General features: G+C 42.7%; 1 protein-coding gene across 8 annotated transcripts in view; it reads left to right on the plus strand.

The window, feature by feature from the left end:
- The window catches only part of ADK (adenosine kinase), a 555,104-nt gene that overhangs the window by 24,470 nt on the left and 508,925 nt on the right, over positions 1–21,709 (plus strand). For 4 of the 8 annotated variants that reach the window (XM_037904411.2, XM_037904417.2, XM_043551795.1 and 1 more), the window contains exon 2: positions 6,373–6,447. The exons of 2 other annotated variants lie outside the window; for them this stretch is intronic. In XM_037904411.2, the coding sequence (XP_037760339.1) occupies positions 6,373–6,447 (75 nt within the window). Of the gene's footprint in view, positions 1–5,553; positions 5,640–6,372; positions 6,448–21,709 lie in introns of those variants that run through there. 2 more of the 8 variants (XM_043551794.1, XM_043551796.1) reach the window with 1 other exon arrangement.

Genomic DNA, 21,709 nt, shown 5'->3' on the forward strand with positions numbered 1-21,709 from the left:
ACGCTAGCATCAGTGATTTCATACATCCATCTCTGTAGTCCCCTTGGAGATGGTAGTATCGCTCAACAGGTCGTCATTTGTGGAAGGCCTCCTTATGAATTCCTCCTTCCTTTTTCATACTTTTATTCTGAATTACTCTCATTGATAACTCTTATATGCATGAGGGTTCCAACCCCTTTTTCCTGATCTGGATATCCACACTGCATAAATGTTGGTATTCCCATCTTTTCATAGCCTGTCCTCTTAGTTTCTCTTACCTTCATTAATGCTTATGTCAACAAATCCAATGGTGACTTGCAATTATTGAAGAATTTCCCATGATGTTACCATCAGACAGCTTGTGGTAGTGAGGGGCACACTGTGGAATATTTTCCCAAATATCACCTGCATTTGAAAGAGGACTTTGTGAACACGATACTTTTTAGTTTGCATCGGCAGCATCCACACAGGGGAGTGGTAGTGCAGTACTGTGGGGCCGTGTAGAGAAGCCCTTGGACCATGAGGCGGAGAGAAACTAGTACGTTTAATTGCATTGCATTGAGACTTTTAAAACTTTTTTTGGCATTTTATGTGCGGTTGTTAATATCCCATATACAACACTGACACTTGTCTGTTCATACTTCAGTTTTGATTGAGATGTTAACTGGAAATATCACGTATCGTGCATTTCGTCTTCAGGGATCCCAAAGTGCATCACACAGATACTGTATGATTGTTATACCTCTCTCTACAGCATATAAGTAGCAGCTGAGTGGACAATAAACATAGGCATATGGAATCTTGGGCAAACCCATATTCAACACTTTCAAATATTTTGGCTTTTCTCCACCGTTTGTATAAATTCAAATTAATCACTGATTTAACACAAAACCCCCCCTACTTTTTAAAGTCTTTACTATATCTAGCCTTCTACAATAAACAAATCCTCAGACTATAAAATAAATATGGATATTAAAAATATTGTGGCTCAAAAAGTGGTGAAATACCAAAGACCTGGAAGAAAACAAAATCATCACTGATAAAATTTGCAGATGATACTCAAATTGGGGGAGTGGTAAATAACGAAGAGGATAAGACACTCAGACAGAGCGATTGGGATCACTAGGTAAGCTGAGCTCAGGCAAACAATATGTGTTACAATATGGCTAAATGTATACATGTAGGAACAAAGAATGTAGGTCATACTTGCACTGTGGGGGACTCTATCCTGGTAAAAAGATGTGGAGGTTGTTGTGGATAATCTGCTGAACATGAGCTCCCAGTGTGATGCTGTGGCCAAAAGAGGTAATGACAGGCTTCAGAGTAAGTGAGCTGTAGCTCACAAAAGCTTATGCTCAAATAAATTGGTTAGTCTCTAAGGTGCCACAAGTACTCCTTGCTCTTTTTGCAAAAGAGGTAATGTGATCCTGCAATGCATAAAAGGGAATTTTACCTCTGTGTTTGGCACTGGTGTGACTGCTGCTGGAATATTGTGTCCAGTTGTGGTGTGCACATTTTAAAAAGGATGTTGATAAACTGGAGAGGGCTCACAGAAAAGCTATTGAGGATGATTAAAGAATTGGAAAGCATGCTTTATAGTGATTGAGCTCCTTGCGTCTGTCTATTTAGCTTAACAAAGAGAAGATATTTGATTACAGTTTAAGTACCTACATGTGAAACAAATATTTAATAATGGGCTCCAGTGGCTGGAAGTTGAAGGTAAACAAGTTCAGATTGCAAATAAAGCATACATTTTTAACAGTGATGGCAATTAACCATTAGAACAATTTACCAGAGGTCATGGTGGATTCTCCATCACTGGAATTATTAAATCAAGACTGGATATTTTTCTAAAAGATATGCTCAAGGAATTATGTTGGGAAAGTTCTATGGCCTGTATTATACAGGGGTCAGAGTAGATGATCACAGTGGTCCCGTCTGGTCTTGGAATCTATGAATATTTAAGATCTAGTCTGCAAAATTATTTTTGAAACGAGGATTTAGTCCTGTAATGTTCTAAAGATCTAACTGTTTCACTGACACACACAATACTCAGTGTTTCTTAGTTCCACTTACTGTAAATTGTCAGTTTCTAGTTGGTCACAACCTGTGATGAAGTGAGAATGTTCTTAATGTTTTCTCTGAATACTGTGTGGGTGCCTCAGTTTCCCTAGGCATTTCTTAAGTATCTAGGTGGTGGGATAAGGGTGTGTGATTGTTGCAGAGCCCCAGAGGGCCAGTGTGATGGTGTCTGCACAGAGAATGGCAGACACCCTGTCTCCTGGCAACTGATGGCCTGGGCCCCTCCTCTGCAAAGGTGCTGGAGAACAAAGAGATCAAGTGGTCTCCTGGCCCAGGAAAGAGACAAAGGCAAGAGGAGGGGCAGGAGAGTTTCAGTTTGGAGCTGGCTGGGGAAATGGAGGGAGGCGCAGATGGGGCTCTGAGCTCCCTGCCCCCCAAGGCAGACCTGACTGAGGGGTCCTGTTCTCTGTACCTACAGGCATGGTTTTAGACCATGTTTCTGTCATCTAATAAACCTTCTGTTTTACTGGCTGACTGAGAGTCACGTCTGACTCCGGAGCTGGAGGGCAGGGCCCTTTGGCTTCCCCAGGAGTCCCGCCGGTGCGGACTCGCTGTGGGAAGCACATGGTGTAAATGGGGATGCTGAATGCTCTGAGGTCAGCCCCAGGAATGCCAAAGTTGTGTAAGCTTCTTACCCTGGAGACAGTCTGCTCACAGAGAGGAGGTATGCTTCCGCAGAGTCCTGTCTGGCTTCGTACGGAGTAGTTCCAAAGCATCGCCCAGTGACTCCGTGACACAACCCCATATTTTATTTTGTATTCTTAGTGTTTTTGCTAAATTGAACATTCTTGGCTATTAACTGCCATATTTACTGAAACATACTGTAAAACTTCTATTTTATGATTAAGCTATCATAAAAGAAAGTGAGAAACTTGAAATAGAAGTTTTTCAGTTTATCGGTCAGCTAAAAAATCAGCAATTCTCATTTGGTTTTTGCTTGCTTAGGGTTATGAATTACCCAAATTCTAATTTAACTTTATATTGGGCCAACTTCTAGCAGAATTTTAGCTCTATCTTGGTAAATTCGTTTGTGTGAATTTGATGCTTAAAGATATAAGGGGGGAGGGATAGCACAGTGGTTTGAGCATTGGCCTGCTAAACCCAGGGTTGTGAGTTCAATCCTTGAGGGGGCCATTTAGGGATTGGGGCAAAAATTGGGGATTGGTCCTGCTTCAAGCAGGGGGTTGGACTAGATGACCTCCTGAGGTCCCTTCCAACCCTGATAGTCTATGATTCTATGATAAGCTTATGGCCTTTGGTAGTGGGCAAGGGTGATGCATGTAGAAATTTGATACCTGTATACTAGGAAAACATGGTAGTGCATATCTATTCCAGTACTGGGTGCTTCCGCTGAGACTTATTGCTGATTTCCAATAGATTTACTCAAAATGTAGTACAGGAAACCACAGTCTATTTATTTCTTGTACAGATTACAAGGAGAAAAAAAACTGGAAAGGGGGAGTAAATTGTCAGGGGCAAATACATAGTCAAGGTGGTAATTGACCATGTTAAATAATATAATTTCATAGCCCTAGAGTTTAAGATGGGAAATGTTAGTGCCTGGATGAGTTTTTAACTGTAGCCTCTTGGTAATGCTTTGGAGGAGGAAATGGTAAGACTTGAATAGCAACTGGATGCGTGAGGCAATGGAGAATAGTCATGATTCCTAGTTTATGGGCTGGAGTGAAAGGGAGGATGCTGGTGGTAGTGGTGAAAGAGGAGAGTTAAGCTTGAGTTGATGGCAAGAGACCCAAGAGATGTCTTCATCCAGCCAAACCCATATATCAGCACTTTCCTGATAAGTCAGGAGTGAAAAGGTAGATTTGAGTAATTGAGGTTGAGATGGTGAATGCAGCTGTGAGAGTAGCTAGGATCTTCCAAAGAAAGGGTGTAAAAAGAGGAGTGGAAGGGTGAAAAGTAAGAGACTTATGGGACCTCCATGGATGGTATATGAGAAGGAGGATCTACTGAAAGGGCTGCTAAAGAAGTAGGAGGAGAAATAAGAGAGGATGTTGTTGCAGAAGCCTCAGTTGAATAAAATGTCAAGAAGCAGAAGATGAGGAGTAGGATGAGCCCTGAAATTTGGCCAGGTGAGGGTCAATGTAGATGTTGGTGAAAGAGCAGCTTCATAGAATAGGAGGACAGAACATGGATTGGAGGGGATCCAGGCTGGAGGTGAAAGAGAAACTGGGGAGAAGTATTTTATAATTGAAAGTACCTTGACCTAAACAGGAATATCAGGGATTATACCCACCATCCAGGCTTTTTTGTATATAGCCAAGGACGAATATACTTCACAGCACAACATACTTAATCTTGGGTCCTATTAAAAACACAACATTTGTCAGCATTTGAAAAGTTCTATATTTAAACATGTATATTCATAAACCAAGATAATGTGGCCCACTGAATGGGGCACTGGACTGAGAGGTGTTTTAGGTTCTCTTCCAGCTCTGCTGTGTGACTTTGTGCAAGTCACTTCTCTCTGCCTATGTTTCCCCTTCCACCCCTTCTTGTCTTGTGTCCTTGGACTGTAATGTCTTTGGTGTCAGGACCATGTGGTTGTACAGCACTTATTGCAATGGGGGCCCCATTTCGGTGGGATCCTTTTGGTACTACTGTAATACAAATAACCACTTACAATGATTGTAGACAACACATTCAAGAGTTTGTAGCTGAAGGGATATGGGGCAGTTGGAGAAGTATTTGGGGACCAGGGTTGGCTTTTTTTGAGGATAGCAAAAGGTGTAAAGCTTGTATTAGGAGAGCTCCAGAGCAGGGAGAGACGTGTTAAGGAGTGTGAGGACAAGGCCAAGAGAGTGGGAGGTAATAGAGTTGCTGGAGCAGGTGGAGAGCAAAGCCAGATCAAAACTGGGAAGGCTTTGCCAGTATAGCTGCTATATATACTCATTCATAAGCCAAATTTTTTTGGTAAAAAAGTGAAGCATCAAAAAGCAGGGGTTGGCTTGTCAACGGGTCTACGCCAAAATTTGACGATTTTAAGCTCTATTGAATTGAATATCTAATACATTGTTATTGTAGATCGGGGTCGGCAAACTTTGGCTCCCGGCCCATCAGGGTAAGCTGCTAGCAGGCCGGGATGTTTTGTTTACCTGGAGTGTCCGCAGGCACGGAGCCCCTCAGCTCTTAATGGCCGTGGTTTGCCGTTGCCAGCCAATGGGAGCTGGGGGAAGCGGTGCAGCCCGAGGGGCATGCTGGCAGAACAGCTATACCTCCACGCAGGGTCCTAATATCTGACGACCTGTCAAAATGCCATGGAAACTCCTTCACTTGTGACCTAACGCAGAGTTGAAGAAGGGTCTGAAAGCTAAAGACAGCCCTGTTAAGTTACTTTGTTGCCTGGCTTTGTTTGAGCATTTAGATTTTAAGGCTGAAATCCTGTGGTAGTGCTTTGGAGAATATTGGCCTAATGAAAATCCTTGAAAAATGAGCAGTTGATGGGGAAGAAGATGTATATTTGATGGCTTCTTTGTTAAATTTTCAGAAATGATTTCAGTCGCCAGATGCTGTGGGTGTTTAACCTGCCAATTGGAGCCAGCAGGTGTTGGCTTGGTGGGGTACGTGATGGATTTGAATCTAGTATTAGAAAGTCTAGTTGGAACAGCTGCATTCACTACCATTTGCCTCTGTCATGTATTATCTAGTTCTTAATTATTACTGTATCACTGAAGTATGTAAGATAACTGACTGAATATGCTAAATTTTTTTTAATTATTATAAAAATACTTGATCATTAGATAATGCCTTTTGGTAACTTGCTGCTTTGCATCATACATTGCATGTTCAGTAATTTTTTTTCTGTATTAAAGTCAACATTTTATCAGTAAACAAATACTGTTTGTAAGGATAGTTGAGGGGTGGTGTAGAATTAAATACTGCTCTTAACAATTACTTGTATAAGATTATATTTGTGGCTGCTCAGATAAACAACAAAATCTGGCTCATGGAACTCTACAATCTGGTCCACCATTGCCACTTTATATGACCTGCAAATGCAACCCAAGTGCAACTCTTAGAAACTAGATTATAGCATGCATGGCTCATTCTCTGATTGAAGGGTTGCTTAAATGAATGTGCATGTTTGAGACTTTTGTATTGTACGCAATTCACTGAGAGATAATAAAAGTTTGCACTTTGTTCAAATTAGCTGTGCTGTCTGGATTGCAGGCAAATTGACCAAGCAGCCCATGGTTGGGCAAAATTAGTTTTGTCCTAATCTGTTTGTCAATGCAATATGATGTTAGACTAGAAACATTAAACTACATTTGAAAAACTTTGGTTCTTTTGTAGTGAAAATGTGCTTTTTGGAATGGGAAATCCTCTTCTTGATATTTGTGCGGTAGTGGACAAGGACTTCCTTGACAAGTAAGTATAAAGATATTTTCACATTAATTTCCTAAATATTGCTGATTAATTCTAGAAATTTTAGAAAAGCAACATAGAATGAAGCACCTGCTTAACGCAAGTGCTTAACTTTATCCTTTTTAGTATTGCGGTCTCATGCCAGAAGAGATCGCTAATGCATCATTGAGTTGATTCTCCCAGCACCGTGGTGAGGCTTATTTCAGCCCTTGCTGACTGAGAACAATTACAGTGTCCTCTATCACATCTATTTACATATTTGATGGTAACTATCTGTTATCTAATATAGGTTGTACATCCTCTCTTCCCTTAACCTTAAAGTTTTTGTATTTTCCAAACTTTGTCACTTGTTGCTCCCCTCTGATTTCTTCATATTTACCTAGGCAGATAGCTACATGTACAACAAATATTTGTCTTTCTTCATATGATACCCCTGATATAATCCAGTATTGCATTTTCATGGATTTTTTCCTCCTCTCTTCGGGAACCAGTTGATATTTTAATGGATTTTTGTTTGGCCCGTTTCTTTAATTTTCTGGCTTGTGGTATTTAATGTAGTTCTGATGTGCTACTTAAGAGCAGAAACTGTTTAATCGCATGGATTGTCCTCTTGACGGATTCTGCAGCCCTTATACAACTTCTCCAAACAGGCCTGCCACTTTACCACCAGTGCCACCACCTTTGTTCCATTGGTGGCATGAAGCTTCCTCGTGCTGTGAAGTAGCAGATGCAACTTCAGCTTTCCCATTGCCTGGCTTAGAAAGCTTCAGCTATTAATAGTGCTCCAGTCACCAAGCTGTCTCCCTGGATACTTCCACATAAATTCAGCTCCTTCTAGCTGCTGCTGTTTCTCGCTTCTATTTTGTTTCATTTTTAGTGAGAAGTGAATGGGTTAGTCCTATCGTTCCAAGTAGTCACAATTTATTCTTGACTTCATGTTGTATAAATATGTTTAACATTCAGTGTTATCTCCATTCTTTCCCCTCGGTTGTTAATGGAAGTATTGGACTCAGAATCAGAGGAAGAAAAAGAACAATTACAGTTTTATCATTGACTTCTTATCCTCATCTAACTCACTCCTATTTCTCTTGCTTTCCTATGAAACTTTTCTGCCTGTTTTATACTTGTATTCATTTGCTCTGCTAAGATTAAAAACAAAAACAAATTATTCCTCTTAATGATAGAAAACAAACATGACAATATGTATTCAAAGCTTTTATATTTTAAAGGTAAGTTTGATAAGGAGCCTGAATGACATAACTTAGAGATAAGACTGCAAAGAATTGGAAGTGAATCACTCAAAGTATGAAATTCTTGAATTCTCCTAAAATTCTCCTGAAACTCTTATAAATGTTAAATAAATAAAACTTGCTGCATTCTCGTTTAGTGCAAGCAATAAAGTGTCCATTGTAATACTTGTAAAACCATTCAGAAAATGTTTCGGGTTTTTTTGGTTTATTTTTTTAAACCCTTGATTAAACTGAGACCATAAGAATTGTTTTGGGATATATGCCACAGCAGTGAAGTGATGGGAGAGCATTGTACTGGGGCTTGCTTTGGAAAAGCAACACTATTATAAGAGGTTGACTGAACTGCTCATTGGGTTGCAAGAGAACCTAGGGCTTGTCTAGGTGGTGTGTTAAAATTTACATCCCAGTTGTTGCAAACTAATGGGCACCAGCATGATTCTCACTAGCTGGCCCAGGTAATCCTTGCTATTCTTTGTTCTTCATTCATAATTACACTAGTTTCTTGTCCAAATTAAGTCATAAGTTTGTAAACACAATCCCCAACCCAAATATTTGTCATCTTGAGCAGATAAGGCTTCATCGGTTCATGCAAACAATGCTATTTAAAAATATTTACTATCTAATCCAAATGATATTTTGTTATCTCCCGGGGGGGCTGACTCTTTAAGGGGAGTTGGAACTCAGCCTTACCCCTGACTTCTTAAGCTACCTCCCAGCAGAGACTGATCAGCTGATTTGTAAAAGCAGCAAGAAGCCCAGCTGGGAAGATCCTGGGACAGTAGGGAAAGCTAGAGGAAGCAGGTTGGCTCCTATGGCAGGTCATGGAATATGGTAACTCTCAGGCAGGTGGCCTGTAAGAGTACTGGGGAAGAGCTGCCGGGAGTGAGGAGGGTCCAGCAGGAAGTCCCTGAGTCAAAGGAAGAGACAGGCTTGAGATGTGGAATTTGTTACCAGTTTTATATAGAAGGAAAAAATAAAGCTTGAATCTCTGAGAAAAGGCCTGAAATGGACTCTAAGTGTGGTTTTAATTCTTCCTTGGCTGGAGATATGAGCCAGCAGCCTACAACAAGGGTGGGCAAACTTTTTGGCCCAAGGGCCACATCTGGGTGGGGAAATGGTATGAAGGGCTGGGGCAGGGGGCTGGAGTACGGGAGGGAGTGCAGGATGTGGGAGGGGGTGCTGTGTGCAGGAAGGGGCTCAGGGCAAGGGATTGGGGCAGAGGAGGGGTGTGGGGTATATGAGGGGGCTCAGGGCAGGGGGTTGGGGTGCAGGGGGGGTGCGGAGTGCTGGAGTGGTTCAGGCTCCAGCCCGGCGCCGCTTACCTAAAGCGGCTCCGGGGTGGTAGTGGCATGCATCGGGGCCAGGCTCCATGCCACTCCGGGAAGCATCTGGCACCAAGTGCCTGTACGGTACCTGGGGGTCGGGGGGGGCACAGGGCTCGGAGCACTGCCATTGCTGCGCCCTCAGGTACCTCCCCGAAGCTCCCATTGGCCACGGTTCCCTGTTCCTGGCCAATGGGAGCTGCGGGGGGTGGAGGGGGGACGGGACAGTGCCTGGAGGCAAGGGCAACGCATGGAGCCCTCTGCCCCTCCTCCCACAGGGGCTGCAGGGTGGGGCCCGCGGCGCAACGGGGGGAAGCCCTGAGGGGCCGTAGTTTGCCCACCCCTGGCTTACAATGTAATTTTGTGTCTGGAGCTGTCTTCCTCTTTCTGTATGGTGTGCAGAACGTAACAACAGTGCTCAGTAAAAAAGGGAAACTTTTTATTTATGGTTTCTTTTTATTTATGGTTGGCCTAAAAGTTGCGGCCCTTCCTTTTTTGAAGGTGACTTAGATACAGAAAATCCATTGTCTCTATAATTCCAAAGATAGGCTACTGGATCCCAAAAACACACCCTAGGATCACTTGATTTGGTCCAGGATCTGAGTATCTTAACTAGTAAAGCTTTTATTGTAACCTTTTGTTTTGAGTTGCATCCACTGTGCTAAACTAATTTTAATTAGTGACTAAGCAGACGTCACTAAGGGTATGTATTCACTAGCAATGATAAAGCTTCGGCAGCGCTTTATCATGGCGCTGTAGTCGTGGCACCAGTCCTGGGGGAGAGAGCTCTCCCAGGGCTATATTTAAAAAAACAAAAACCAAAAAAACACCAAAAAGAACCTCACCACCACGAGAGGAGTACTATCAGTGCTGGGAGTGCTGTCTACACTGCCACTTTACAGCACTGAAACTTGCAGTGCTTAGGGGTGTTGGTTTTTTTTTTTGTTTTTTTGTTTTTTTTCACACCCCTGAGTGAGAGAGTTGCAGCGCTGTAAAGTGGCAGTGTAGATAAAGCCTTAGTTACTGATACATTTTCAATCTACTGAATAATGAATGATGGAGTTTGGCACAAGTTTTATTTTCTGCTGGTAGAGGTTAAGGCAATTTTGTTGTATATGACTTTGAATAAGAGAATCCTTCAGCACCAGTGGCGCTGTAAACTTCAATAACATACATGCTAGAGTATAATTAAAGCTGTCAAAACTAATTGCATGGTACAAGCCTGATTCTTGCCACTGGTGCATTAGCTGAACTCTGGTAGTAATAAATGATGTAGGACTTACAATAAGTTCTCTATTAAGGGATATATGGAAAATCAACCTCTGCTAAGATAAAGTTTTGCTTCCAGGGTATTAAATCTTTAAGGTCATCCTGAGGTTACTGAGTATTCATTCTGGGGAAGCTTGTATGTAACTGTATACGCTTTGAAGTCTGGGTAGAATGTTCATGAATGTGAAATGCTCTGTCTTCTATTATTACCTTCCTCTTTACCACTGTTGTCTTAATTATTTTTATTTTTCAGAAATGGTGTGTCCAAATGTTTGCCTAGTAAATATACTATAGATAAATCTTTAAAATGCTACTACTTTCTTTTAATGCTGCATCAGATATGCTGATCTAACCATGTGTGATGGGGTATTCCAGACCCTGAGGCCCCCTGCTGGAGGCCTTGCAGCCTTACCACAGAGGAGGTGAGTCCTCCACGCAGCTGCTCTAGGCACCCTAGAATGCAGCCAGTCAGAAAGAGACTGCTTCCTTGCAGCCTCTCAGGGCCGAGCAGGCTTGTATAAAAGGAGCTGCAGGGACAGAGTAAGTTCAGTCTGCTGGTAGGGACCAGGGGAGCAAGGAAGGTGCTCCTGGCTGGCTGCTGGGACTTGAGGAAGACCGGGGCTGTGGGGAAGTGGCCTAGGGATGCAGTTAATTAAAGGGATGTTCCATGTGACTGCTACTTAGAGGATGCCCCCCAAATAGCCACTAGGGAAGTGGCTAAGCCCTGAGCAAGGGAGTTTAAACAGGCCCAGGGAAGGGCTGTATATGGAATTGTTACCTTGAGCCTTGGTCTACACTAGGAGTTGAGGTCGAATTTAGCAGCGTTAAATTGATTTAACCCTGCACCTGTCCACACGACAAAGCCCTTTTTTTCAACTTAAAGGGCTCTTTAAAAAAAAAAAAAAACAAAACTCCACCCCTGACAAGGGGATTAGTGCTGAAATTGGCCTTGCCAGGTCGAATTTGGGGTAGTGTGGACGCAATTAGACAGTATTGGCCTCCGGGAGCTATCCTAGAGTGCTCCATTCTGACCGCTCTGGACAGCACTCTCAACTCAGATGCACTGGCCAGGTAGACAGGAAAAGGCCTGCGAACTTTTGAATCTCATTTCCTGTTCGGCCAGCGTGGCAAGCTGCAGGGGAGTTTAGAGCTCATCAGCAGAGGTGACCATGATGGAGTCCCAGAATCGCAAAAGAGCTCCAGCATGGACCGAATGGAAGGTATGGGATCTGATCGCTGTGTGGGGAGAGGAATCGGTGCTATCAGAACTCCGTTCCAGTTTTCGAAATGCCAAAACCTTTGTCAAAATCTCCCAGGGCATGAAGGACAGAGGCCATAACAGGGACCCGAAGCAGTGCCACGTGAAACTTAAGGAGCTGAGGCAAGCCTACGAGAAAACCAGAGAGGCGAACGGCCGCTCCGGGTTAGAGCCCAAAGCATGCCGCTTCTATGATGAGCTGCATGCCATTTTAGGGGGTTCAGCCACCACTACCCGAGCTGTGTTGTTTGACTCCTTCAATGGAGATGGAGGCAATACGGAAGCAGGTTTTGGGGACGAGGAAGATGATAGCTCACAGCAAGCAAACGGAGAAACGGGTTTCCCGAGAGCTAGGAACTGTTTCTCACCCTGAACCTGGAGCCAGTACCCCCCGAACCCACCCAAGGCTGCCTCCCGGACCCGCCAGGCGGAGAGGACCTCTGGTGAGTGTACCTTTTTAAAATACTATACATGGTGTAAAAGCAAGCATGTTTAATGATTAATTTGCCCTGGCATTCGTGGCTCTCCTGGATGTACTCCCAAAGCCTTTGCAAAAGGTTTCTGGGTAGGGCAGCCTTATTCCGTCCACCATGGTAGGACACTTTACCACTCCAGGCCAGTAGCACGTACTCGGGAATCATTGTAGAACAAAGCATTGCAGTATATGTTTGCTGGCGTTCAAACAACATCCGTTCTTTATCTCTCTGTGTTATCCTCAGGAGAGTGATATCATTCATGATCACCTGGTTGAAATAGCGTGCTTTTCTTAAGGGGACATTCAGAGGTGCCCATTCCTGCTGGGCTGTTTGCCTGTAGCTGAACAGAAATGTTCCCTGCTGTTAGCCACGGGGAGGGATGAGGGGCTAGCCATGCGGTGGGGGGAGGAAAATGCGACCTTGGAACGAAAGCACATGTGCTATGTATGTAATGTTAACAGCAAGGTTTACCGTGAAAGAGTGTACCCATTGTTCTATAAAATGTGTGCTTTTAAATTCCACTGTCCCTTTTTTTCCCCTCCACCAGCTGCATGTGTTTGAAGGATCACAGGATCTTCTCCTTCCCAGAGGCTAGCGAAGATTAGAAGGCGAAAAAAACGCACTCGCGATGAAATGTTCTTTGAGCTCATGCTGTCGTCCCACACTGACAGAGCACAGATGAATGCGTGGAGGCAGACAATGTCAGAGTGCAGGAAAGCACAAAATGACCGAGAGGAGAGGTGGCGGGCTGAAGAGAGGGCTGAAGCTGAAAGGTGGCAGGAGCGTGATGAGAGGAGGCAGGATTCAATGCTGAGGCTGCTGGAGGATCAAACTAATATGCTGCAGTGTATGGTTGAGCTGCAGGAAAGGCAGCAGGAGCACAGACTGCCACTACAGCCCCTGTGTAACCAACCACCCTCCTCCCCAAGTTCCATAGCCTCCTCACCCAGACGCCCAAGAATGCGGTCTGGGGGGCCTCCAGCCACTCCACCCCAGAGGATTGCCCAAGCAACAGAAGGCTGGCATTCAATAAGTTTTAAAGTTTAAAATTTTTGAAGTGCTGTGTGGCCTTGTCCTTCCCTCCACCACCACCCCTCCTGGGCTACCTTGGTAGTTATCCCCCTATTTGTGAGATGAATTAATAAAGAATGCATGAATGTGAAGCAACAATGACTTTATTGCCTCTGCAAGTGGTGATCGAAGGGAGGATGGGAGGGTGGTTAGCTTACAGGAAAGTAGAGTGAACCAAGGTGGGCGGGGGTTTCATCAAGGAGAAACAAACAGAACTTTCACACCGTAGCCTGGCCAGTCATGAAACTGGTTTTCAAAGCTTCTCTGATGTGCACCGCGCCCTCCTGTGCTCTTCTAACCGCCCTGGTGTCTGGCTGCGCGTAACCAGCAGCCAGGCAATTTGCCTGAACCTCCCACCCCACCATAAACGTCTCCCCCTTACTCTCACAGATATTGTGGAGCGCACAGCAAGCAGTAATAACAGTGGGAATATTGGTTTCGCTGAGGTCTAAGCGAGTCAGTAAACTGCGCCAGCGCGCTTTTAAACGTCCAAATGCACATTCTACCACCATTCTGCACTTGCTCAGACTGTAGTTGAACAGCTCCTGACTACTGTCCAGGCTGCCTGTGTATGGCTTCATGAGCCATGGCATTAAGGGGTAGGCTGGGTCCCCAAGGATAACTATAGACATTTCAACATCCCCAGCGGTTATTTTCTGGTCTGGGAAGAAAGTCCCTTCTTGCAGCTTTTGAAACAGACCAGAGTTCCTGAAGATGCAAGCGTCATATACCTTTCCCAGCCATCCCACATTGATGTTGGTGAAATGTCCCTTGTGATCCACCAGTGCTTGCAGCACTATTGAAAAGTACCCCTTTCGGTTTATTTACTCGCCGGCTTGGGTGCTCCGGTGCCAAGATAGGGATATGGGTTCCGTCTATGGCCCCACCACAGTTAGGGAATCCCATTGCAGCAAAGCTATCCACTATGACCTGCATATTTCGCAGGGTCACTACCCTTGATATCAGCAGATCTTTGAGTGCGTTGGCTACTTGCATCACAGCAGCCCCCACAGTAGATTTGCCCACTCCAAATTGATTCCCGACTGATCGGTAGCTGTCTGGCGTTGCAAGCTTCCACAGGACTATTGCCACTCGCTTCTCAACTGTGAGGGCTGCTCTCATCTTGGTATTCTTGCATGTCAGGGCAGGGGAAAGCAAGTCACAAAGTTCCATGAAAGTGCCCTTACGCAAGCGAAAGTTTCGCAGCCCCTGGGAATCGTCCCAGACCCGCAACACTATGCGGTCCCACCAGTCTGTGCTTGTTTCCCGAGCCCAGAATCGGCGTTCCACGGCATGAACCTGCCCCATTAGCACCATGATGCCCACATTGCCAGGGCCCGTGCTTTGAGAGAAGTCTGTGTCCATGTCCTCATCACTCTTGTCACCGCGCTGATGTTGCCTACTCGCCCGGTTTCGCTTTGCCAGGTTCTGGTGCCGCATATACTGCTGAATAATGTGTGTGGTGTTTAATGTGCTCCTAATTGCCAAAGTGATCTGAGTGGGCTCCATGCTTTCTGTGGTATGGCGTCTGCACAGAAAAAGGTCGCGGAATGATTGTTTGCTGTTTCTCTGATGGAGGGAGGGGCAACTGCCGACATGGCTTACAGGGTTGGCTTACAGGGAATTAAAATCAACCAAGGGGCTGGCTTTGTGAGAAACAGAATGGCTCCCTCAAGGATAGAACTCAAAACTGGGTTTAGCAGGCCGTTGATTTCATGGAGGGAGGGAGGAGAAAATGAATACAAAACAAATCTGGTCTATTTCTTGTTTTGATCCACTTCATCTATCTTTATACATCTTGCTGGCAGCAGACTGTGCAGTACGACCGCTAGCCATCCTCATCTCCTGGGTGCATGGCAGAAGACCATGCAGTATGTCTGCTGGCCATTGTCTTCTGCTGGCTGCAGATTAGAGGACAGTGCACTGCTGGTAGGACTGAATCGCCATGAAATGAAACTTAAAAGGGAATTAACTTGACTGAATCACTCCCATGTTTGCCCAGGCACCACTGACCTCATCGAGGTTGGTTAAAAGAGCACCCTGGACTACGTCGACAACGGCTACCAGTCATACTGCACTGTCTGCTGCCAAAAGGCAATAAACTGTTGCTGTGTAGCAATGCAGTACCACGTCTGCCAGCACCCAGGAGACATACGGTGATGGTTAGCTGAGCGGGCTCCATGCTTGCCGTGGTATGGCGTCTGCACAGGTAACTCAAGAAAAAAGGCGCAAAAGGATTGTCTGCCCTTGCTTTCACGGAGGGAGGGAGGGAGGGAAGGGGGGCCTGATGATATGTACCCAGAACCACGTGCGACAATATTTTAGCCCCATCAGGCACTGGGATTTCTACCCAGAATTCAAATGGGCGGTGGAGACTGCGGGAACTGTGGCATAGCTACCCATAGTGCAACGCTCCGGAAGTCAGTGGTTGCCTTGGTACTGTGGACACACTCCACCGACTACATGCACTTAGACCATTTGTGTGGGGTCACACACAATCAACTGTATAAAAACGCTTTCTACAAAACTGACTTCTATAAATTCGACCTAATTTCGTAGTGTAGACATACCCTGAGAAGGGGGCTGAACTGAGACTGTGTCTCAGCTGGGGTAAGTGAACTGAGTTTAAGAGTAATGGGTCAGTGGGAGAGCTGTAGTCACTGAGGACTCAAGTGACGGCAGAGAGTCTCCAGGGAAGAAACCCTGGATGTGCTGCCCCATTCCAGAGCAGGAACCTTTGCCAGGTAGCCAGACCCCAATGGAGGATACTGTGATGAGGCCTGTTGACAGACTGACTAAGGACTGAGTCCAGGGAAGGCTACAGAGGGGTTACAGTTGCCAACAGAAGGGTTTCATGATGGGCCCTGTTGGACTGTTAATGGACTGAGCTGTGGGGAAGGGGCTTCAGGACATTACTGAGGACATTGAGATAGTCTCAGTTGGACCATATCCCCCAGAAGGAGTTCTTGGTTTTCACACACAGACTGTGTGTGACTGGGGTGGAGGGCTGAGTCACCAAAGATCCACCTGATGAGTGCAGTAGCCACAGGGGACACCTTGAGCAGAGAAATTGAGAAAAAACTGCAGGCACTCATACACTCCGCCAGGGGGCGCTCACCTGAGGTGAGTGCGCTCTGTGACACTACCTGTCAAAGTAGAAAATGGCTGGTTTTGGATTGATAGTTTGAATTTTTTTTTTTTACATGGAATCTAAAGCAGCACATAGGTAGTTTAAGCTCACAACTTACTTTAGATAAGAGAATTGTTTTCACAAAACTTATGAAAAAATTATTAAACTTCTTGCTTTTCCTGTGTTTTTTTTCCCCCCAGTACTTGCAAAACAAATGATAGAGCATTGGCTTCTGTGGCCTGGGACTTGCCCCTTAAAAAGAGAGTCTTAATTTGTATTCACATTCAATTCACTGTGAATTAGGATGGCTTGTTCTCCATCCAAAAGATTGTCATGCCCCAGTATACCAAGAATATTTGTTTTTGTTTTTTTCTTTTAGACTGAATCTGCTATATATAAACATGACTTTTAGTTTTGGTATGGTTGTAGACATTTCTTGCTGTTTAAGACTGGCTTTGTGCTCTTTTCCCTGTCCCCTTTCTAAAACCAGTATTGACAACAACAACAAATAGGAAAGAATAGAGGGATGATCCTAGTTACTATAGTAATGAAGTAAACCAGTCTGATTGCTCAGGAATTACCACCGATAGCAATATAATAATAAAGAGGCACATATATGAGAAACTAGGGACATGATGAAATTTTTTATATATATGATTTGTAATTGAAGTTATTTTTAGGGAAAGGTTTTTTTTTTTAGCCTTTTTATTTTAGTATTTTGGAATTCAATTAATTCTTCAAAAAGAGCTTTGAAAATGTGACTATCAGATGGATCAATGTGACACTGCTCCTTAGTCACTCTAGATTGTATATGATTTCAATTAGGCACTGTATCCTGTGTCATCTTGATGCATGAATTGTGAGGAAGAATAGTTAAAAAAATTTGGTTTCTTCCCTCTGTGGTTTCTAAGTTGGAAAACATTTGGAACCTACTACCTTATTTAAAGCTGAACTTTTGTGTCGAGATATTGCAGCAAATGTGTGTACCAGTATATCATTAGTTCTGACTTAATAGCTTTGGAAGATCTAGCACAATGTTGATATAAAGGTATACGTGGAAGCTATATTTCAATATTATTTTCCTCTATCCTTCAATATATTGTTTTTATTGCTGCAATTTAATAATGGCATCCTTGGAACAGATCTGCATTCCTGTAAGCTACCTGATTTACTGTAGAAATAATAATAATTAATAATAATAAAGAACCAAGCAGGTCTTTCCATTCTTCAATACACAGGCATTTTGACTGGTATATTTCCTACTTGTCATCTGATGGAGACAATGGGCTTGCTATCCCAGAATCCTAAGCTACTTTGTCTCCTGCATGATAAAATGATACCATTCTCTTCCCTTCCTCCCTTTCTTCCCCTCTCTGAGCGAAAACCATTCAGCTTGAAAGAAGGAACAAAAGGATTTAAGATTTCTGTGTTTATATTTAATTTGACTGGACATAAGAATGCCTAATGGGGCCACCTGCAGCAAGATAGGCTCTAGAACCATGAATTTTTAACATTGTGTTGTGGGCTCCTTTTGGCCTTAATGGTGTGGAGAGTTCCTTTCCCTTCTCTTAAACTGATATTCTCCCTTGGTAGCAAGGAAGGCAATAATAATTGGAGCTTTGTGGCCCGTCCAGCCAAGAGATACTGGTTCAGCCTTCTTTGTTAGGAGTTACAGCACAGTGGTTCTCAATCCTTAGGGGTACGCAGAGTTCTTCTGGGTGTACATCTAGATATTTGCCTACTTTTACAACAGGCTACGTGAAAAGCACTAGCGAAGTCAGTACAAACCAGAATTTCATACAAAAAATGACTTGTTTATACTGTTCTATATACTATTAACTGAAATGTAAGTACAATTTTGTATTCAAACAGATTTATTTTATAATCCTGGTAAAAACGAGAAAGTAAGCAATATTTCAGTACTAGTGTGCTGTGACACTTCTGTATTTTTATGTCTGATTTTTGTAAGCCAGTATTTTTTCACTGAGGTGAAACTTGGGGGTGTGCAAGACAAATCAGACACTTGAAAGGGGTACAGTAGTCTGGAAAGGTTGAGATCATAAGATCAAAGAAGGCAGCAACTGCTTTATTCCTGGTTGTTAAGACACTGCAGCCCATCAAGGATAGCACTTGGTGGTTATTGAAATGCTTTCATCTTAATGGCTTGTGCTCTTCTTCTCATGCAGCTATTAATTCTTATTGTCCACTCATGATGACACAGCTTTCTTTATTAAAAAAAAAAAAAAAAAAAAAAGAGTCCTTGTGGCACCTTAGAGACGAACAAATTTTTTTGGGCATAAGCTTTCGTGGGCTAGAACCCACTTCTTCTGATGCATGGAGTGGACAATACAGGAGCAGGTGTAAATACATGTATTCATTTCAGCATAACTGTGCTACACCTTCCCCAGTTTTTCAGAAGAGCTGCTAGAGTCATGATTCTGCATATTCTCAGTCTCTGCCTATTAAGCATCCAAAGAGATGCAGCAATCTGAGGAAGAGGGACCGGTGTCAAAATTGAGTTGACGCTGCTGGTGATAAATTTATAGTTTGGAAAGTATGGAGTACAAAATATTACAACTAGTTGGTTGCAGAGTTGGCAATAGAGACCAGGAGATCTCAAATTCTAGCCCTTAGCTTTATCCACTAGAACTCGGTGATTACAAGGATAATATCCCCTCTGGCAGCTCTTTCAAAACTCAAAAGGTCTGACTCAAAAGTGAAAGTGATTTTCTTTTGGGGGTCTTTGCCTTTTTTCTTGTCAGCACTCAAACTGAAAAATATTTTGCAAGAAAATGTGGGGAAAATCCTTAGTAAAATCTGTGATACTTTTGAACAAATGCTGCCAACATTGAACACAGCTAAATTCCAAGCTAAAAAAAAATGATTGAATGATTTATCTTGATCTTCACTTGAGTGCATGCCTCTTGAGTGTTCCTGGCCTGGAAGTAAAAAAAAAAAAAAAGAATCTGAATGGAACCAACTTGGGTTTGTTGAGAGAGATCAAAGTTCCTAATTCCTGCTCCAGAGACATCTTGTTTAAAAGCTGGTTTCAGTTGCATAAAATCAGCGCAACGTTAATTTTCTTCAAGTTTACTTGAAACATATAAAAGAATGACTTCAATAGTAGACATGCACTTACATCTTAGGTAATAAACATGATTGTGCCGGTGTGTAGTTTGACCTCACCCTCATGACAAACTAGAGAGGCATTTTACTCAATGTATATGACAAGAACATTGCTGCTTGGGACAAAAAGACAGTCTTTTGTAGGCTGAGTCCCAGCTGTCATTAGATAATGCTGAGCATAAATGTTTTTATTAGAATTCATATCTTTTGTTAAAAGTTGAATTTTATATTATCAGTTTATGTTCTTGTATGTCTGTTGTATTGGAAACAGAATAGGAGAAAAGAATGCTTTTAATTCATTATTATTACTTGTTGTTTCAACAGATCTTTTTATGTAAGAATTATGCCTGGAGGAATTTCTTTCCTCAGAGAAAATTCAAATGATTTAAAAGATGGTTTTAAATGAAAGCACCATGAATATGGTTTAACATTTAGCTTTTTTTTAATGTATAGGTACACTTGAAGTAAAAATGAGTGAAATTTAATTTTGCTGCTTGTAGAGTCTCATACTTTACACTACATTTTCAAATCTGATTTTAATGCCATGAAAAAACTGATAATAGAGTTCTAATTGTAGAAAAATACTATGTTCTGACCTAGTGGTGTTTTGTCTGCAGTTTACTGTGTTTCCAGTCAATCCAATGTGAAACATTTGGCTCAAAGACTTGAAGTCCAGAAGGGACCAGCATGATTATCTAGTCTGACCTGTATGTTTCAGGCCACAGAACCTCACCCCAAACACTCCTGTAAAAGGCCCATAATCTCTGTCTGAGTTACTGAAGTCCTCAAATCTTGATTTTAAAGTCTTCAAGTTACAGAGTCTACCATTCTAGTTAAAACCCTCAAGTGATCAATCTGTGCCCCACGCTGCCAAAGAAGGTGACACCGCCCCCCCACTCTTCCCCCCCCCCCCCCAAAAAAAAAAAAAAAAAAACAAACAAAAAAACCAGGGTCTCTGCCAATCTGACTTAGAGGAAAATTCCTTCCCAACATTTAGTCACTACTTTTAAAATATCTGTGACATGTATAACATTTTAAAGTTAATACTGAAGCAGGAAGAAGTGAAATTGAAAAGCTGGAGGACCTGTATGAAGACCAGGTCAGAGCTGCAGCCAGAAATGCAGATAACTGCAGATAGTCGTAGTTCTTTAAGGTGAATTTTCTCTCTCTCCTATCTTTTCCAGGATCTTGGAGTGCATATTTTCCCTAAGAAATGCTGTGAAATTCTTCTGCTGTATTTCTGATCTTCCTCTTGTCTTAACACGTCAGGATGTGTTTTCAATTGAAATTATTAGTTGCTGCACTAATGAATTATCCAATTGACAAGTTCTTATCAGTGGGAAATACAGTAACATTTCTAATTTTTTAATTTCAGTATAACTGTTTTCCACATTTTTACTTTGATCTCCTAGAATTTTAATATTGCTTTCAACACACACCCAAACAAAACAACATTTTTAGGCATTTGCATCGTGTAGGCTTTGTCACTAAAATTGTTGCATCTTTGTGCTCTCATAGAAGTCAGAGGTGGAAAAGAACATTTAGATCATTAGTCTGTTTCTCTGCCAATGCAGGATTGTTCCTCACACTAAACATTTTAATCTTTTACTGCAGCATGCTAAAATTTAATAATCACAACAAAAAAAATAGGCTATTAACTGATCTACAGAAAAGAATTCTGTTGTATTTTCCATATCTGTGAACTTAAGAAGTTCAGTGCTACTAGTATTTGGTACTGGATTTCATCCTCACTCAGACTGTTGCTTCCTAGGAGTTTCCCTTTTTCTAAAGGAACCTAGCAATCTCTTTTTGGATGATTTGCCACTTGATTTTTCTTGTAGTGGCTACTGTGGTAGGGGCATCTTTTAACATACACAATTTATTTCTATAGTTTGGTTTTATTCAGCTGATTTTACTATCTAAAGATTTAAGTTTGTTGAAGCTAGGGTGAAAGGGTGCTTAGGGTGAAAGTTAGCTATCTGCTTTGCCTAAAATGTTGACTCCAGATTATTCCCTTGTACAAGAATGTCTGAATGGTTGCTGGCTTTTTTTTTTCCTCTTTCCTCCAAGCAGGAAATTGCAAGATTTAATATGTATAGATAAAAAGGTCATAATTTCAATCAATACAAAGAGAAATGTGCCATCCTTCCAAATCAGAAGGGTATCATCTATTTCAAACATAATTATGCTAACTCACACGAACAAAACTTCTGGAAACAGATAAATATGGATTTCATCCCCTGCATGCATGGTCCCAGCAAGCACAATGTCCAACAGTAGCTTCCTTAAGTTCACTTAGCATAGCTGGAATTTCAGGACAGGTGAAAATCCTTGTGTTTGGAGGGCTGGTCACTTGCCTACAT

This window comes from Chelonia mydas, chromosome 7 (assembly GCF_015237465.2).
Source record: "Chelonia mydas isolate rCheMyd1 chromosome 7, rCheMyd1.pri.v2, whole genome shotgun sequence".
Taxonomy (NCBI): Eukaryota; Metazoa; Chordata; order Testudines; family Cheloniidae; genus Chelonia; species Chelonia mydas.